At 43.2% G+C, this 17,711-nt stretch overlaps 1 protein-coding gene across 1 annotated transcript; it reads right to left on the bottom strand.

Moving 5' to 3' along the window:
• Positions 1 to 3,144: 3,144 nt before the first annotated feature.
• Rpl34 (ribosomal protein L34) lies at positions 3,145 to 6,409 on the bottom strand. The gene is made up of 5 exons (XM_075981329.1): positions 6,215 to 6,409; positions 5,332 to 5,405; positions 5,153 to 5,252; positions 4,659 to 4,762; positions 3,145 to 3,251 (listed from the first exon to the last, which is right to left on the bottom strand). The coding sequence occupies exons 2-5, from the start codon at positions 5,394 to 5,396 to the stop codon at positions 3,167 to 3,169; spliced, it is 354 nt and encodes a 117-aa protein (XP_075837444.1). The 5' UTR covers positions 5,397 to 5,405; positions 6,215 to 6,409; the 3' UTR covers positions 3,145 to 3,166.
• Between the last annotated feature and the right edge of the window lie 11,302 nt (positions 6,410 to 17,711).

Raw genomic sequence — 17,711 nt, 5'->3', positions numbered from 1 at the left:
GAACTACCTCTGCCTCCTGAGTGCTGGGAATAAGTGCGTGCGCCACCACAGCCCAGCATCATATTGTAAATCTTAACTCGGGAAGCATCACAGGTTTGAGATATCTATGTGTCCTCAATTTGTGTGTGTTCAATAGACTTCCAAAGGGATGGTCAGGATCTGGGGCTATGGGGAGAATCTGGATCACAAAGAATGGATGAGCCTCTGACTACAGAGAAGGAGAAAAGACCGCCATTACCCAGCCAGGAAGAAAGGGTTCCTAGATGCTGAATCTGCTACCACCCTGGACTTCGTAGCCTCAACTTCGAGAAGGAAATGTTTGTTGTTTAAACTAACCAGTATAGCCGGGCGATGGTGGCGCACGCCTTTAATCTCAGCACTTGGGAGGCAGAGGCAGGCGGATCTCTGTGAGTTCGAGACCAGCCTGGTCTACCGAGCTAGCTCCAGGACAGGCTCCAAAGCCACAGAGAAACCCTGTCTCGAAAAAATCAAAAAAAAAAAAAATAAAATAAAAAAATAAACTAACCAGTATGTGGTAGCTTCTTCCAGCAGCCCAAACTAAGTAAGAATTAAAAACTCAAGAAAATGTGAACTTTTCTATTTCTGACTTACAAAATACTTACTACACTGAATTTTCGTTGTTTAAAGAGAACTGATACTTATTGTCCCTTACATTTAGATACACAGAACTAGATTCATGAAAGGATTTGGGATTTTTTTTCAAAATTAGCCAGGCATGGCGGTGCACACCTTTAATCCCAGTGCTTAGGGGGCAGATGCAGGATGATCTCTGTGAGTTTGAGGCCAGCCTGGTCTACATATTGAGTTTGGGAATAGCCAGGGCTATATAGTGAGACACTGTCTCAACAAAATAGCCCTTCCCCCTCAAAAAAAAAAAAACAGAAAAAAAACTAGAGATTTACAGAATTAAAATTAAGTTATTAAAAACTATTTATACCTTTTAAAAGGGCATATATTTTTCAAATAAGTACCAAAGAAACAGAGCATCCAAGCGCATCCCTGTAAACTGGTAGCAAACCCGGTGATAGCGGGTCCAGGGCTATGGGATGTGTCATTGTCCGGGTCTACATACTCACACTGTACTTTAGAGCTGCAGAGACGGAGACACACAACTGCTTTCACAAGCTAAGACGAGGCAGTGATGACGCCAATCATCATAAGATAGTGACCAAGGAATGCACACAAGAGGAAAAACTAACATTCAGGACTAAGCACATCTTAACCCACAGACTGTAGCAGACTTCAGTTGGAAAGCGCAGCTGCTCTTGCAGGTCGCCATCAAGCTAATCAGTGGGCTGAAGCAGCATGTTATTAATATTTAGCTGCTGAAAACAACCTTGATTTGCTTAAGCAGACGGAGACTTTTCTGCTTTTAAGGGTAAAAGACCCCCTCAACCTTCTGATGGAATTTATAAGCAATTCAACGGAAGGAGAAATACTAGACTTTGAAAAGAAAACCACTGACTACATTCACATGTCCTCTTAGGGGCCTGTCAAGACTGCTTTGTCACACGCAGAACTGGATTCAATAAAAACTTGATTTCCCATCCCCACTTCTCCACCCCCGCCAAATTGAAACAGCAGTTAAAAATCCACTTGGGTGACTTGGATAGCGTTGGTACTACATTTACACCACGATATCTTACGTATGATATTTCAAGTGAGAGTTAAATATGTATGAATATTCAGATTTTAAGAGAAAACTGCAACTAGCTTCAATTTTCTAAAAGAAGTATTTAAATTATGGCCATACCAAGACACTAACATGCATTTCAACAGTTATCTGAGTTATGTGTGGAAAAGAACTGAAAATTTACATACATACTATGCTTTCAATTTTTAATTATTCTGTTTGTAAGGGCAAAAATCCACTATTAACATTCTAAGTACTGAAAAAAAGAGGGTATTTATTTATTTTCAGAGCCAGGGGCATAATGGCACACGCCTTTAATCCCAGCAAGTCGGAGGCAGAGCAATAGAGCGACCCTGTCTCAAAAAGATGTTTTGAAGTATAAATACTTGTAATTTAGAAAAGGTGAAGTGAGGGCTGGAGAGATGGCTCAGAGGTTAAGAACACTTGCTGTTCTTCTAGAGGTCCTGAGTTCAATTCCCAGCAACCATATAATGGCTCATAACCATCTGTAATGAGGTCTGGTGCCCCCTTCTGGCATAGAGGTGTACATGCAGGAGGAACATTGTATACATAATAAATAAACCCTAAAAAAAAATTGGCAAAGCGAATCGGTTGTAAACTGTCTTAATACAGTAACCTTCTCAAAGCTGTTAACCCATTTGACAGGATCCACTAAGAGCTGGTACTGCTCAGTTTCTTTTTGGGTGGTGGTTTGAGACAGGGTTTCTGTGCAACAGCCCTGCTTTATTTTCCAGCACCCACCTTGTAACTCCAATGCTTCTGGCCTCTGAGGCCAGAAAATGTACATGTACATACTCCTGCCCCAACCAACTTATCATTAAAAATAAATTTTTAAAAAGCCTGTGTTCAGTCACATTGCTCAACTTAGCATGGAAAAATGGGTCCTGGACAGTAAGCAAACTGAGGATTTCCTTTCTTGTGTTTATGAACTTTGAGTGTCCATATGTCACCACACCAGCTAATGAGACAATGGCTAAATCTAGGGCAAGAGGCAACACAAAGGAAATACATCAAGAAGTCTAAAGGGGACCCATGCTAGTTCTCTCAGCATTTAAGAGCCTCAAAAACTTGTTCAAACCAGCATTAGCAACTCATACTTTAACGTACCAACCTGAACTATAAATCCAACAAAAACTGAAATCTGAGATTTACTAAGGGTTTTTGTAGAAGTAGGTGTTCAAACTTCCCATATCAGAACTTTTTTTTAAAAAAGAGGATTTAAGTACAACTTTAAAGACTTCATTCCTGGAGGTTTCTGGTTTGGTGGGGGTAAGAGATACCATGAAATGGTCTAAGTGGCATTGAGAGGACTATTCTCAAGCCACTCCCAATGATTGGAACTACCCAAGAGTCTAGCAACCATGACATCCAGTCCAGCTATCATTTCCCTTAAAGAAGTCATCCAAACATAAATTAGTCCTCCCCTCTAAACAAATCACACGGAACAGAAGCACAGACCAAGCCTTGACCTTTATTAAAAAAGCCACACGTTTATTTCGCTTTCTGACTCTGCGCTTGTGCCTTCAACACTTTCACAACAATTTTCTGCTCCTCAATAAGGAAAGCCCGCTTGATCCTATGAAGAAAAACAAACTTCGATTATCATTTATTGAACGCTGGAAAATTATCGTTATAAGATGGAGCAAAGCAAGAGCCTAGAGAAATGTACAAACATCCACAGCTTGAGATTACATGGGCATTTACAAATGGCAATTCTAATTCCTACTCTTGCCTGCTTCACAATAACTATAAATAAAATGGGCGGTGTTGGCTAGTTTTAGCAAACCCATACACAACTCTTTTTTTTTGGTTTTTCGAGACAGGGTTTCTCTGTGGTTTTGGAGCCTGTCCTGGAACTAGCTCTTGTAGACCAGGCTGGTCTCAAACTCAGAGATCCGCCTTCCTCTGCCTCCCAAGTGCTGGGATTAAACGCATGTGCCACCACCGCCCGGCAACACACAACTTATTCCTAGGAAGAGGGAAGCTCAATCAAGAATGTTTGAGGCAGTGCCAACCCTGGGTACTAGGACGTTTCCCATAGAAACCAGCTAGCTGCTGAAACTAGAATGCGGGGTAAAGAACAGAGCCAAGGCAACCATCTCCTTTCTGTACCAGGTCAAACAGCAGTCTTGAATATCCTGTTTCCACAATTCAGTTTTGGCCTTCAAATGCCACCCCAGTTTCTCCAACGACATGAATTTTCTTTTTTAAATTTTACATATAAAATTCAGGTTGCCTGTTTCATAGAATACTTGTCCTGTGCTTGTATTAATGTACTAGGCTTCACTCCCTAACAAACTTTTTTCAAAAACAGGGCAGGCCGATTGTTGTCAAGAAAATCTGATCTAACACTTGGCTAGGACATTTATAAAACTACCCAAATAAACCAGAGCCCAAACTCCACCCATCCCTAAATCTCCCTCACCAATTTTCTCAGTCTTTCCAGATACTCAGGGCACTCTGCCCCTTTCCAGTCATCTGAACTTGAACCTAAGTGCTGGTTTCTTCACCAAAAACCTATCCAGAAAATTCACCCAGGTGCACATGGATGTCAGCCAGTGCTCAGCAATTATCACTCTACGACCACCCTCACTCAAAAGTCTTTCTAATAACCAGGACTTAGTCCTCTCCCAGCCAGCACAGCAAGCACATTTCCTCTTCCCCTGCAAAAACCCTCATCTTGCTACACGAATGGCTTCCATTTACTCTGCTGTAGCCTGTTTCTGGTTTATTAAATGATGCTTAGCTTTGCTAAATTCACCTGTTCCATCTCCTCCCCAGCTGCCTACTATCAAATATGAATTCACCATTTCTTTCCCGTCTTTTCTCCAAAAACCAAAGCGATTTTAAAAATGCCCCCACATTCTGACACAACCCGAGTATCGGTGTTTTATCCAACACCTATCTATCAGCTGCCAGGAAAGACTCAACAGCGGGCACATGGTACAACAGAAACCCACAGCGGCTCAGACACCCCACTCACCTGTCACGGACACACTTGGCACACATGGAGCCACCATAGGCCCGGCTGACATGCTTCTTTGTCTTAGACAATCTCATGAGGACTTTTGGTCTCACAGCACGAACCTGGGTAATGAAATGACCGCAATTACTCTGGGGTGCTTAAGTAAAAACAGACTTCCCAGCAGGAACCACAAACGGGAAACTAGGCTACGGCTACAGAGGGAACAGACCACTGCTTTTCCCGAAAAGCACTTCAGCTCCTTCTCACATTGGTTATTAAAGAAAATGATCTGTGTCCTCAGCAGATATGATATTTAACAATTCTCAATCATCTCAGTAGTTAGCTGCCTACAGTCACTTCCCCACCAAGGTATTAAACTCTCAGGAGCCAGGCGGTGGTGGCGCACGCCTTTAATCCCAGCACTGGGGAGGCAGAGGCTGGCGGATCTCAGTGAGTTCGAGGCCAGCACAAAAAAAAAAAAAAAAAAAAAAACCTCTCAGAAGGGCACTCACCCCTCGGAGTCGGCCTGGGCACACACCGCATGCTGATTTAGGTGCTTTTCCAACCTTCTTGGTGTAAAGGTAAACAATCCTGTTGCCAGGGGTTCGAGACCTAGGAAGAAAGGGTGTGAGTAGCTCAGTGTCACAGAGAAGGTGACAATAGGTAATTTAATTCGGAAGAAAATACTTACAGCCTAGTTTTGTTGGAGGCTGTGTTGTAGGAGAGCCTACGACGGTATGTCAAACGCTGGACCATCCTGAGTGCCTAAAATTAAAAAAAAAAAAACACTCTTCACTGTAAACGTAAAGTCCAACTACACAGCATCACCAAATAACACATCTTACACATTCATGCATTCTTAAGAGTTCCAAATTTAAAAATTGTATCTATTTAAAGATCACTAATCGATGGCTTTCCTACTGATAATCAAGTAGGGAGTTGGTTAAAGCCCCGACCGTGGACCCATTTCCTCAAAGTCTGTTTTCTTTGGTGTCTAGACAAAATATTAACCAGGAAAGCTGGAGAAACACCGATTTACGGGGTGAGAGTAAGTGAGACCCTCGAGGCGAATCCTCGGCAATGCCATTTGCTGGCAATACAGAGCCAGCTGCTGGTTTCTACTAAGACAGTATTTCCTCCTAGTTCACACAGCTACCACTGGGATTAAGACATCAACACCCTCCTTGGTACTGGTACATGCTATTGGGGAACCTAGGTCCTGTTCCAAACCAGCATCCCCGAGAAGTGTATCTATTAGTGGGCCCCGTTTCCGAGCTGTTCACGGCATATAAACGCCCCTCCAGCCCGCAGCGGCAGCCCATGCAACTTCGTTCTCATGTGAGCTACCCCAAGGAACACAGGCATCGGCCTGCAGAGATCAGCCAAGCTAAGCTGTCTTCCGACATTACTTAAAGGGACCCAACCGTCCGGCCCTCAAACCCACACAGAATCCCAGTGTAAACGGCCGCTATCTGAGCTGTCTTCATCACCAAGGCAGCCTTCGCCACCGTCCCTGCTGTCGCGTCTCGCTCGCTATCCGGACAGACATCAACCGGGGGAGGGCGGCCGCCTACCCGAGGGCTCCGCTGTCGCTGAGAGCTTTACTACCACGACCCGAGCCGAGGACGCGCCCGCCACACGCCTCTCCTCGCCCCTCGCCCTCACGCTAGCTGCAGCACTGTCCCCCGGGACGTCCCGCCCGCCTAACTCCTCCGATGGCTGCGGATTGTAAACGGGGGCAACCCTGAGAAGAAACGAGCCACCATACCTCTAAGCACCGTCCCCGGAAGAGGAAAAGGAAGGGGCGGGCGAGGCAAAGGTCAAGTAGGACTGCACAGGACAGGAAGTGTGTCAGAGAAAGAGGTGTGTCGGAGAGGACGCCACCATGTTGTACGGTTGTACGGACGCGGACGCGGCGGAAGCTGTGCGGGCCGGAACGTGGAGCGGTTTCCGTAGGCGGCACGATCTCTAGCCCCACGTAGGAATGTCCAGCGAAAAATTAGATGGAGTGTTGCTGTGGAAGCAAAAGTCAATGACAGAGGAGCACAACCCCCCCCCTCCGCCCCCAGTCCTCCGACACACGCCCCTGAAAGAAAACAGGGGCGCTACGACATGTTTAGCCTAGAGTGCTTACACCTGGGTTTAAATCTCTCATGACGTCCCATAGGTGACCTGGGCCCTTCTCGTTTTCAACCTTTCCTTCTGTCGTTTAGGCAGAGCACAAACTTTACAGACTTTGAAACGAGCATTTGCTAATTACTAACTATCATTTTGGGCAAGTCCGTAAGTCTCTGAAAGGATAATGTCATGAAGTGCCCTTGTTTCTATCCTTCCCTTGGCTCTCAAATAGCTCCCTAGCCTGTGGTCCGTGTTCTTCCGACTCAGGAGTCCCATCTGTCCCTGTGGTAGGCATCAGATAAAGGCTGTTGTGTAGAGATAAGCGTAGTTTTTTAATAAATGATTGAGGGAATACATTTCCTTAAGATCCCATCTTGTTATTTCTAGAGAGGCTTTGCTGGACAGAGTACATTGTACAACGCACGTTGTTAATATAGTTACATGAGTGCCCTTCCATCGCAGTAGAAAACGGTCTTGCTGTTGTAATTTTCCCAGGTTATACTTAACCCTATTATGCGAATTTTCTTCTCTTTCAATCTATATTTGCATGTTTATCAATCAATCTTGCTGAAAATACAAAAATCTTAGTAAAATTCTCATAAGACCCTCATATGTTTTTTGTTAATCTTTGTTTAGTTTTCTGTTCATCTCTGTATTAATTTCTCATATATAAAACTAAAAGATGAATCTAAAATACTTCTCTGGTTCAGACTGTGGACATTTGAGGTTTAACATATTTTAGTGTAATTTTTTAGGGTTTTTGATAAAAGTTAATTTTAATGGGATTAAACTCAACACTCTTTGAACGTGTGTGTCTTTTTTTTTTTTTTTAATCCTGCCTGGCGGTGGTGATGCAAGCATTTAATCACAGCACTCAGGAGGCAGAAGCTGGCAGATCTCTGTGAGCTTGAGGCCATCCTGGTCTACAGAGCAAATTCCAGGACAGGCTACAAAGCTACACAGAGAAACCCCGTCTCAAAAAACAAAAAACAAACAAACAAATTAAAAACATTCTATAACCTCTTTAAAATATGCTGGGCCTACAGTAATGTTACCCACCTTTGTCCCAGTACTCAGGAAGCAGAGGCCAGCCTGGTCTACAGAAGGAGTTCCAGGAAAGCCAGGACTACACAGAGAAACCCTGTCTCAAAGAAAAAAAAAAGAATCACGTCTTCAAATTAATTCATCAAATTAATTTTGTTAGCATATAAAATAATAGTCCATTATGCTATTTCATATGCATGCCATTGTTTCTTACTAATTTTTGTTCTAACTACCCTCTTTCCCATCTTTTTTTTTTTCGTTTTTGGCTTTTGGTTTTTTTGAGACGGGGTTTCTCTGCGTAGCCCTGGCTGTCCTGAAGCTCACCCTGTAGGATAGGTTGGCTTCTAACTCAGAGATCTACCTGTCTCTGTCTCCCAAGTGCTGTGATTAAAGGTGTGTGCCACGGCCCTGCCTTCTCCCACCTCTTGTTGGCCCCTTCCTCCCCATCTATGCTTTCACGACAGGCGCACAGACACACGACTACATCTAGACTCTGCATACGAAAGGAAATGTGCAATATTTCCTTTTTTCCTTATAATCTTTTCTTGTCCCCTTCCTTTAACTCCTATCTACTTCCTTATTATATATTCCACATATGAGAGAAAACTTGTGATATTCATCTTTCTGGCTGTGGCTTATGTTGCTTAATATAATCTCCAGTTCCATTTATGTCCCTGCAAATACTGTACCTTTATTCTTCTTTACACCTGAATAAGACTTGTGCGTGTGTGTGTGTGTGTGTGTGTGTGTGTGTCTGTGTCTGTATCACCCCCATTTAATTTCTCCACTCATCTGTTAAGAGGAATTTAGACTGTTTTTCTATCTTGGCTGTTGTTCATAGTGTAGCAGTAAACATGTCTTTCACCTGTATCTTCAATAATGTAACACCTCATGGAAGCCAAGGATGGAGTCACATGCCAGTAATTCTAGCATTTTGGAGGCTGAGGCAGGAGGAGTATGAATTTGAGGTCAGCCTGAGACCCCATTTTAAAATACAATAAAGCCTATTCATGGATTCATTGAGAGTTCTTTCTTTCTATACAGAGTGATTAGGGATATAATTTTTTCCCCCTGTGGTGGTTTGAAGGAAAATGACCCCCAAAGAAGTAGCACTATTAGGAAGTGTGATCTTGTTGGAGGAAGTGTGTCATTGTGGAGGCGGCCTTGAGGTCTCACATATCCTCAAGTCACACCCAGTAAGACAGACCACTTCCTGTTGCCTGCAAGCCAAGATGTAGGATACTTCTCCAGCATCACGTCTGGCTGCATGCAGCCATGTGGCACCATAATGATAACGGACTAAACCTCTCAAAACGTAAGCTGCTGAATGAAATGTTTTTCCTTTATATGAGTTGCCATGGTCATGGTGTTTCTTCATAGTAATAGAAACCTTAACTAAGACAATGTGTATAACTGTCTCCAACTTCAATTACTGCATATTTACTGCAGGCAATTGAATATGTTACCTTTGTCTTCAGCCAAAGCTACCTCCATCTACTGATCTATGATCTGGATTTCTATTCTGCCCAATGGCCAAATGTCTTTGCTTTATCCACTCCACATTTTATTAACTCTTTGTAATTAATAACTTTATTTCTAATGGTACCCTTTACGTTACTAACTCTAGTTTTTTGCTTGTGTTTAGAATTGTAATTGGTTGTATATTTACTGTCAGTCATCTTGGGGAATTCCTCTACAGCCTCTAGTAATTTATATGAAGACTCTTTAAACAGCCCTTGAGGGTCATTTATTTTAAGTGTTTGGGTGCTTGGCCTGCATATTTGGTTCCCCCAAAGGCCAGAAGATGGCATCAAATCCCCTAGGATGGGAGTTGGGGATGGATGTGCGCCACCATGTGGATGCTGGGAATTGAACCCAGTCCTCTGGAAGAGCAGCACATGCTTGTAACTGCGGAGCCATCTCTCCAGCCTTGTCTTCTAACATTATGGAGAAGCAGTAACTTTAAATGTTTACATGAGTAATAAGTATGTTCCTTCATAAAAATTCTCAACTTTAACGCACACATCAAGACAATACTATCAACACTCCAAATGTGCCCTCTGCCTCTTCTTCCTTCCTCTTTCTCCAAATACAACATGATACTGACTCTAACCTCTTCTCTTATTTATATACATGACATCTCTTTTTACCTAGATTCTTTTATTCAACCTAATGTTTGTAAGATTTATTCATGTTATTTTTTCTTTCTTTTTCTTTTCTTCTTTTTTTCCTTTTTCTTTTTCCTTTTGGTTTTTCCAGACAGAGTTTCTCTGTGTAGCCCTTGGCTCTCCTGGAACTCCCTCCGTAGACCAGGCTGACCTTGAACTCAGAGATCTACCCACCTCTGCCTTCCAAGTGCTGGGATTAAAGGCATTTGCCTCCACCACCTAGCTTATTTTTCATTCTTATTGCTGTTTAGAGTTCCTCTCAGCAGCTGGCCTCTAACTCATAGCAATCTACCTGCTTCTGGCGGGATAAAAGGCACAGGCTCTCCATTTAGCCTACACTAATTCTTAAATGAATGACTGGGTTACAATGGAGTCGATTAAGGTGAGGTGAGAGGAACATATAAAACTGAGCCTTTAATTTGAAACGAGCCTCAGAGATAATTTTTAATGTTATTTCTAAGTAGAACTATGTTTACGTTCATTGAGATAGGGAGATTGGAAAGTTTTCAGTGTAGAACCTTTTTCCTTTTGTACCAATACAGGCCCAGCATCTGTAGTGTGCCACAGAGTTGTGTATTACTTTAGTAACTGTGGTTGTTTGTGAGTAGCCGGTTATGTTACTGAATTACATTTTATGCGTTGAAAACATGAATTGATTGGGTATAATCATTTAAAAATAGGTCATTAGTTTGATGATCTTGTTTTGGCACATCTTCATTTAAAGACTTACATTGAGTGTATCAATGAAAGAAACAGCTCTCACATTAGAGGAACAAGAGATGGCTTATTCTGGAGCCGAATATGAGTGCCCATGGCCCAAGAATACAGATGACGTTTCGTAAATGGAGTTTTCCCATCCTGGCAACCACTTCCAAATTACCACACAGAGGCTTATATTGTAAATGCTTAGGTTTGTTACTAGCTAGCTCTTATACTTAAATTAATGCATAATTCTTATCTATGTCTAGCCATAGGGCTTGATACTTTTTTCAGTACTATATTCTCATCTTGCTTCTCTTTGTTTGCCGGTGACTCTTACTCCGCCCTTCCTCTTCCCAGAATTCTCCTAGTCTGGTTGTCACACTCACTCTATTTCTGTCCAGCTATTGGCCACATAGCTTTTTATTAGCCAATGAGAGCAATGCATATTCATAGTGTACTAGATTACGCCACAGCAGATTTCTGCAAATGTTCACATCCCATTAAACTAGCAATTACATGAGCTTTTCATAGAACAAAGGAATCCATAGACAATATGCTTTTCAAACACATTGGCTGGCACATTGGGCAGGCAGGCAGGCAGGTGTCAGCATGTGGGGAAGACTTGTAGGCCTCTGGTGTCATCAGACAGTATTCTTAACCCTTTGGTTGGTGGATACTGGGGGTCTGTCTGTACATTACAGAGGATTTACTCAATGGTCACAAAAATGATAGGTCAGGTACGGAGAAGGAAAATAAATGGCCATTAAGGGGGCTGAAGATGCCCTGAGATAATTGGGCTCAGGATTGGCAGCATTGCAACCTCTCCACATTATTCAGCCTAATGTGTCACTCAGCCCTTGTGGTCACAGTTTCTGTGGTGGTGCAAACCTTTAAACCCAGCACTCGGGAGGCGGAGTTAGGCTGATCGCTGTTATTTTGAGGCCAGCTGCTTCCAGGACAGCCAGGGCAGTTACACTGAGAATCTCTCTCTCAAGCAAACAAACATTAAATTATCAAAGAGAGGTCTAATCTTTGAACCCTTATAGAGACTATTGGTCATTGATTTCCACTTTGGGCCTTTTCTCTTGACCCCCGACGGACCCTTCTTTGAAAGCATTACTGTGTCTTTAATGTAATCGGCTTTGTTAGCTTGTACTGGAATGTGGAATTGAGGGATCATTTTCCCTGTGAAGGGTTAAAATATCCCAGCATTTAATATTCTAAGTTTTAGAAATAGAAATTTGAGAGCAAATTAGATTTTTCTAATAGAAATGTTTCTGAGTCTAAAGCCCTAAAGGGGAGTAAGAAAACCAATTAGCTTTAATTTAAATAATCATGTCTTAAGTAGCAAATGAACCAAGTCCTATTGTCAGAGAACAACTGTATGAAATCCCCCAAAGGTTAGCTTCAAAACAGTATTGGTGCAATGGTTTCGTCTCTTGCTAATGAAATACGCTTCTGTTGGTCGCTGTAACCTCTGCTTGTTGTCTAACTGGGCATGGTCACGGAAAGTGGGGGTGGGGGTGGCTGAAGGAGCAAGGATGGAAGAGTTACGGGAAACTTTGCATTGATGTTCCTATTGTTAGTAACTTAAGAAAAAATAGCCAACAATGGCAAATAAAGTTTCTATTTCCTGGAAGAGAACAGTTTGAGAAAACATGGGAAAACTGTATTTTCATATCCCAAAGTGTGGATACATATCCAAACTGTATTTTCATATCCCATACTGGTTATGTTTTTTTTTCTACTTGTTATTTATAAGAAATGGATGCTAGTTAAAATCACATGACCATTTCACAAACATGTCACAATGCCAAATTTTTGCCTGTGTCTCTAAACCATAGGAAATGTATTAAGCCAATGTGTGGTAACACCAGGAGATTTCTCAGATGGCTTAACATACCAGAGAGAGCGGGAATTTGGCCAAGAGTTGGAAGCAGATCATGGAAGGCTTCTGTAGGAGCCAGCCATGATAAGCTAAATATGAACAGAGCACCCAAAGGAAGTTCTTTACTTCCAACCATTAGCACCTGCCAGTGTAGGACTCAGTCATCAATAAATTTAATAGAGGCCTGAGTCTCAGTAGTTTATTCTGAAGCAATACCTGGTTGCAGAGAGGACCACAAACTAAGATTACCTGAGCACCACCCAAGAACAGACCATCCAAAGGAAATGCCTAACGTTCTAACTGCTGTAGATAGGACCACCTGCCAGCACACACTCACCAGGACACCCCTAGACAAATGCCAGCTAATCAGAGGTCCTGAACCTCAGAAACCCCTCACCCCCACCTTTACTACTATAAAAAGCCAACTCTAACTGAGGTAGGGGCTCTCTGTTTATTCCAATATGTTGGACATGCGGAGAGACCAAGTTTGCAAACTTGCATAAAATAAAGGCTCTTTGCTTTTACATATGGGACTCGGTCTCCTTGTTGAGTTTGGGGGACTTCGTGGATTTGGGCATCACAGCTTCAATGTATGTGCTCAGTGGCTTTAACTCTTTTCTCCTGCTGATGGTTTCTTCCTCTTCTCGTGCTACCCCTGTGTCCTTAAAAAAGCAAGGACCTCACAGCTTGTCTATATTTCTGTTGGAGCGTGGGAGCTATTGTATCGTGGCCATCCTGTGAGAACGATGGGTGTGGCATAGACCAAGGCCCGCACATAGAAGATGCTCTATGAAATCCGGCCTTAGCTTGTTTTCTAGAAAGAGATTAATGCCTTCAAGTCTGACTGCCCAGCTTCAAGCTTCGTGATTATATCTCTTTGCAAATGTTTCTGTTTCATTTCCTGGGGGCTTTTTTGGAGGCATCTAAGTAAAGGAAGCACCATAGAATCTATCACGTTGGGAAGTAGCGGAGTCACAGCCACAGTAAGCGGGGAAGAGTGTTGATGGAACAGAGCCTGGGCTTTCGGAGGTTACGTTTCTCCTGGAAACAGTCACTGCCTTTGGGGAAAGCAAGACCTGTGTCTTTGCCTAATTTTTTTTTTTCATAATGGAAATCAAGGTAGTTGTTTTCATGGGAGACGATGCAGCAGAAGACGCTCATGCCTTCATTTTCACCGCTGCTTGCTCAACTGCCATACTATTTTGTTACAAAGGTCAAATAATTTTTGCAGAACGCTCCTCCACCCCCACACAAAGAAGTACATAATATCATGTTTGTGTTGAAACTTTTTCTTCCGAAATGCCACAACCTCATCCAAAAGAGAATTAGAAGTCCTGTTATTTTAATTTGCATCTCGCCACCAGATAAGTAAAGTTATCATTGCAATTCTAATTAAACGGGATGATTGACTAAGGTAGCACATCAAAGGAGGGAAGTGAATATGATAAGTGGAAGACTTATTAATTAGTCTGTGTGGAAGAAGTTCCAGGGATGTCAAGCTGAGCCCGCTGCAAGGAGAAAAAAAGCCGACGAGAAAACGTTCGTTTCTTTGAAGTTAGGAGCCGAGATAGTGATGGAGGTAATTGCGTCTGACTGGATCCAATAATGAAGAGTTGTAAATCAGACCTCGGAATCGAAGGAAAGATTCAAGTAACGAATGTGGCTGTCCCCCCTGCTGCGAAGAAACAGAATGTGGAGCGCGCTAATTGACCCAGCCTATTTCCCAGTAGTTCTCTGTTATTATTTATTAATTTTTAATTTCTGAATTATTTACGTCCTGGGAAATTATTCCTGACAGCCTGTTAGGCGTGCCAAAGTTAATGGAGGATGAAAGGCTGGGTACCAGAATTAGCAGGGATAGAGTCACAGGCTACTGGATTTAATGATTTTGGAAAGAAAAATTGATTTCACACAGTGTGTCACTTTATACTACTTTAGGGATGCGCCGGCTATTTGATTAATTGAGGAATAGCCGATTCAAAGTATATTTGAAGTGTAAATGAGCCACAGTGCTCAGCTGTTTACTTTCCCCCCTTCCGAGAGCTCTGGCTTCTCTTGAAGCTGAAGATTAAATGCTGGGGAAGACACGTTTGCACACTTGCCTGTATGCTCACCTGTTCGATTCCTGTTCCCCTCAGAGGGAAGTTCTTGGTATCTGAGAGCAGGCGTTTCCCCTTTTATTTCTTCTTCCCGTTCCTGCAGAGATTTCTTTATTCCAGTCCACAGATGCCACAGAAGCCGTGACCGGCCTCACTCAGGTTTCCCACCGGCTTCATGGTGACCGGAGAGATCAGCGCTTGCTGAGGAAGAGGAGTGTGGCAGATGCCGGAGGGCCCTGGGTCCTTTGGGGCCACTCTTTCTGGCCTCTCTCAGAGTCTTCATGTGTCCGCAGTACCATCTCCGTGCCAAGTGCCTTAGTCCTGTCACGTGTCTCCTCAAGTCAGGTGTTCCCCTCCACAGTATCCCACACCAGAGCATCTTGAATTTTTTTTTTTTTTTTTTTTTTGGATTTTCGAGACAGGGTTTCTCCCTCACTTTTGGTTCCTGTCCTGGAACTAGCTCGGCGAGCATCTTGCATTTTAATATGAAAACTACCCGGAGTACCTGCTCATTCCTAGGTCAGGGACAGTGGGTGTGGAGCAGGCCTGTAATTCTGCATCTCCAGTCAGATCCTGAAGGAGCCCAGGCTGCTGGTCCTCAGCTGTTCTGTGTGACAATATCAGACAAAATTGGCAGATTCATCTACCCCAAACAGTTTTTAGCTGTGTAACTGCCATTCAGAAACCTTAGATGACCTCAAAAACTTAGAATTAACCCCAGATTCCTATTAACTGGGAGTATTAGTTTCTTTTCCTTGTTTTGGGAACAAATACCTGACAAAGACAATTTAAGGAAGGAAGGAAGGGTTTGTTCTGACTCACAGTTCCTAGTGTCCTGGTCAGTGCCCTTTGTCAATTTGATACAAACCTAGACATTCCGCAAGAGTTAATCTTAATTTAGAAGATGCCTCTTTATTTATAAAAGGTCTATAGGCAGGCCTTTGAGGCATCTTTTCAAATAATTGATGATTGATAGAAAAGGTTCCAGCCCGTTGTAGTTGGGGACACTCTTGAACAGATGGTCCAGGGTGTGTAAAAAAGCAAGCTGAGCAAGCCATGAGGAGCAAGCCAGTAAGCAGCACTCCTCCATGGCCTCTGCATCAGTTCCTGCCTCCAGTTTCCTGCCAAGAATTCCTCGCCTGACTGCTCTGGATGATGAACTACACACCATGAAACGAAAGAAACTCTTTGCTCCCCAAGTTGCTTTGGATCATGATATTTTAGCACAGCAATAAAAACCCGAAGACAGAGGGTGTGGTCCATCATGGTGTGAAGTCAGGGCGGCAGGAGCTTGAGGCAGCTGGTCACATCGCAATTGCAATTAGGAAGCAGAAGGAGGTGAAGGCTGAAGGCTAGCGTTCCCTCCCTCCCTCCTTCTTTCCTTCCTTTCTTTCTCTCTTTTATTTTTCTTCCTTCTGTCTCAGATTCCAGTCCATGAAACCATGCAATAGCACTGCTCACATTTACAATGGGTCTCTCCATCTTAGTGAACCCAGTCTAGAAAATCCCTGAGTGGAGGATATCTTTCCAATGACGCTAGACCTGTCTATACTCACCATCCTCTCTGGCATTCCAGGTTCTTTTCAAAAATAGTTTGGATTACATGTATTTATTTAGTGTGGAGGTCAGGGTATAGGTTTTAGGAATCAGTTATTTCCTTGCATGTGGGGGTCCTAGGGATTGGACTCAGGTCATCAGGATTTTGGCAGCAAATGCCTAGCTTGACTTGAGCCATCCCACCAGCACAAGATCTGTTAGTCAAACCACGCTGTCTTCCCACTTCCCACTTTTCCCTCCTGCTGTGCCTGCTGCTCTTTGTTTCCAGTGCTGGTTTTGTGTTTGGGAAGTCCACCAGGGGCTCAGGGCATATTGTGCGCACTGCATCTTGGGTTGCTGGAGAAGTGGCTTTTCAAAAGCTTCTCTTATACTCCACTAGTTTTGTCTACTTCTCTCTTCTTTTCTATTTTTTTGAGACAGTCTCGCTTTGAGACTCAGGCAGACCTGGGTCACGTTGTCACCTGGACTAGTCTTGACTTCAGGGCATTCCTCCTGCCTCACTCTCCCGAGTACTGCAGGTGGTTGCCACCAGATCCAGCTGGTTTTATCTATTTTTTGCCACGGGGTATCTTCGATCTTATGTGATTAATGCTCTGATTTTCCCCATTTGTGGGTAAGGTCAGCATGCTCTGAAGGAGTAGAGACTGTACTGTGTGTTTTATCTTTTCCAAGTTCAGTGCTGAAAATCCAGTTTGACGGGTTGTATAGGAAGGAGTCTTTCTCATAGGGCTTGCAGGTCTGCAGCGTTTCCGAAATCCGTAAGAGCTCACTCTAGCTTACTCACTCTAACTTCTTCATACTTTAATTTATTCAGTTCTTTGTTTGGACATTTATTCATAAGCACTTGAGGCTTTTTTGTTTGTCTGTTTGTTTTTAATCAGGGCGGTGCCAGCGGCTGGTAATCCACTAGACAGCAGACGCCTGGGCTCTCATAGCTGACAATTCCCTGTGCTTTCATTCCCGCCTCTCCACTTTAGTGTCTCCTAACTCCAACTCCAAATAAACATTATCTAAGTAATAATTTATTCATGTTTTACTTTTCTTTTTTTCTTTTTTCTTTTCTTTTTTCCTTTTTTGGTTTTTCGAGACAGGGTTTCTCTGTACCTTTGGAGCCTGGCCTCAAACTCACAGAGATCCGCCTGCCTCTGCCTCCCGAGTGCTGGTATTAAAGGCGTGCGCCACCACTGCCCAGCCTCTACTCTTTCTTTTTAAGGGTTGCATTATATCACTGGTCTATACAGAAGAAGCTCACTACATAGGCCAGGCTGACCATGAGCCTCTGCCTCCTGGGTGCTGGGATTAAAGGCTCACACTGTAAAGGCACACACTGCCCCTCCCAGTTTATTAACTTTTTCTAAAGAAATCAAAATACTAGAACTGGGTATGGTGATACACACCTTTGATCCTAGCACTCGGGAGGCAGGGTGCGTGGATCTCTGTGAATTTTAGGCCAGCCTAGTCTATATAGTGAGTTCCAGGACAGCCAGAGATATGT

Source organism: Microtus pennsylvanicus, chromosome 7 (assembly GCF_037038515.1).
Source record: "Microtus pennsylvanicus isolate mMicPen1 chromosome 7, mMicPen1.hap1, whole genome shotgun sequence".
In the NCBI taxonomy this organism is placed as follows: Eukaryota; Metazoa; Chordata; class Mammalia; order Rodentia; family Cricetidae; genus Microtus; species Microtus pennsylvanicus.
Note: the sequence above shows the minus strand (reverse complement) of the source record. Positions and strands in the feature narration are given on the sequence as shown.

Bases quoted from the DNA above. Each gene is read 5' to 3' on its own strand.
- Rpl34 (XM_075981329.1), bottom strand. From the start codon at position 5,396: ATGGTCCAGCGTTTGACATACCGTCGTAGGCTCTCCTACAACACAGCC. The intron at 5,253-5,331 runs GTAAGTATTTTC...CTTTCTTCCTAG, and splicing joins GCCTCCAACAAAACTAGGCT to GTCTCGAACCCCTGGCAACA. The intron at 3,252-4,658 runs GTGAGTGGGGTG...TTTTCTTCATAG, and splicing joins GCCAAGTGTGTCCGTGACAG to GATCAAGCGGGCTTTCCTTA.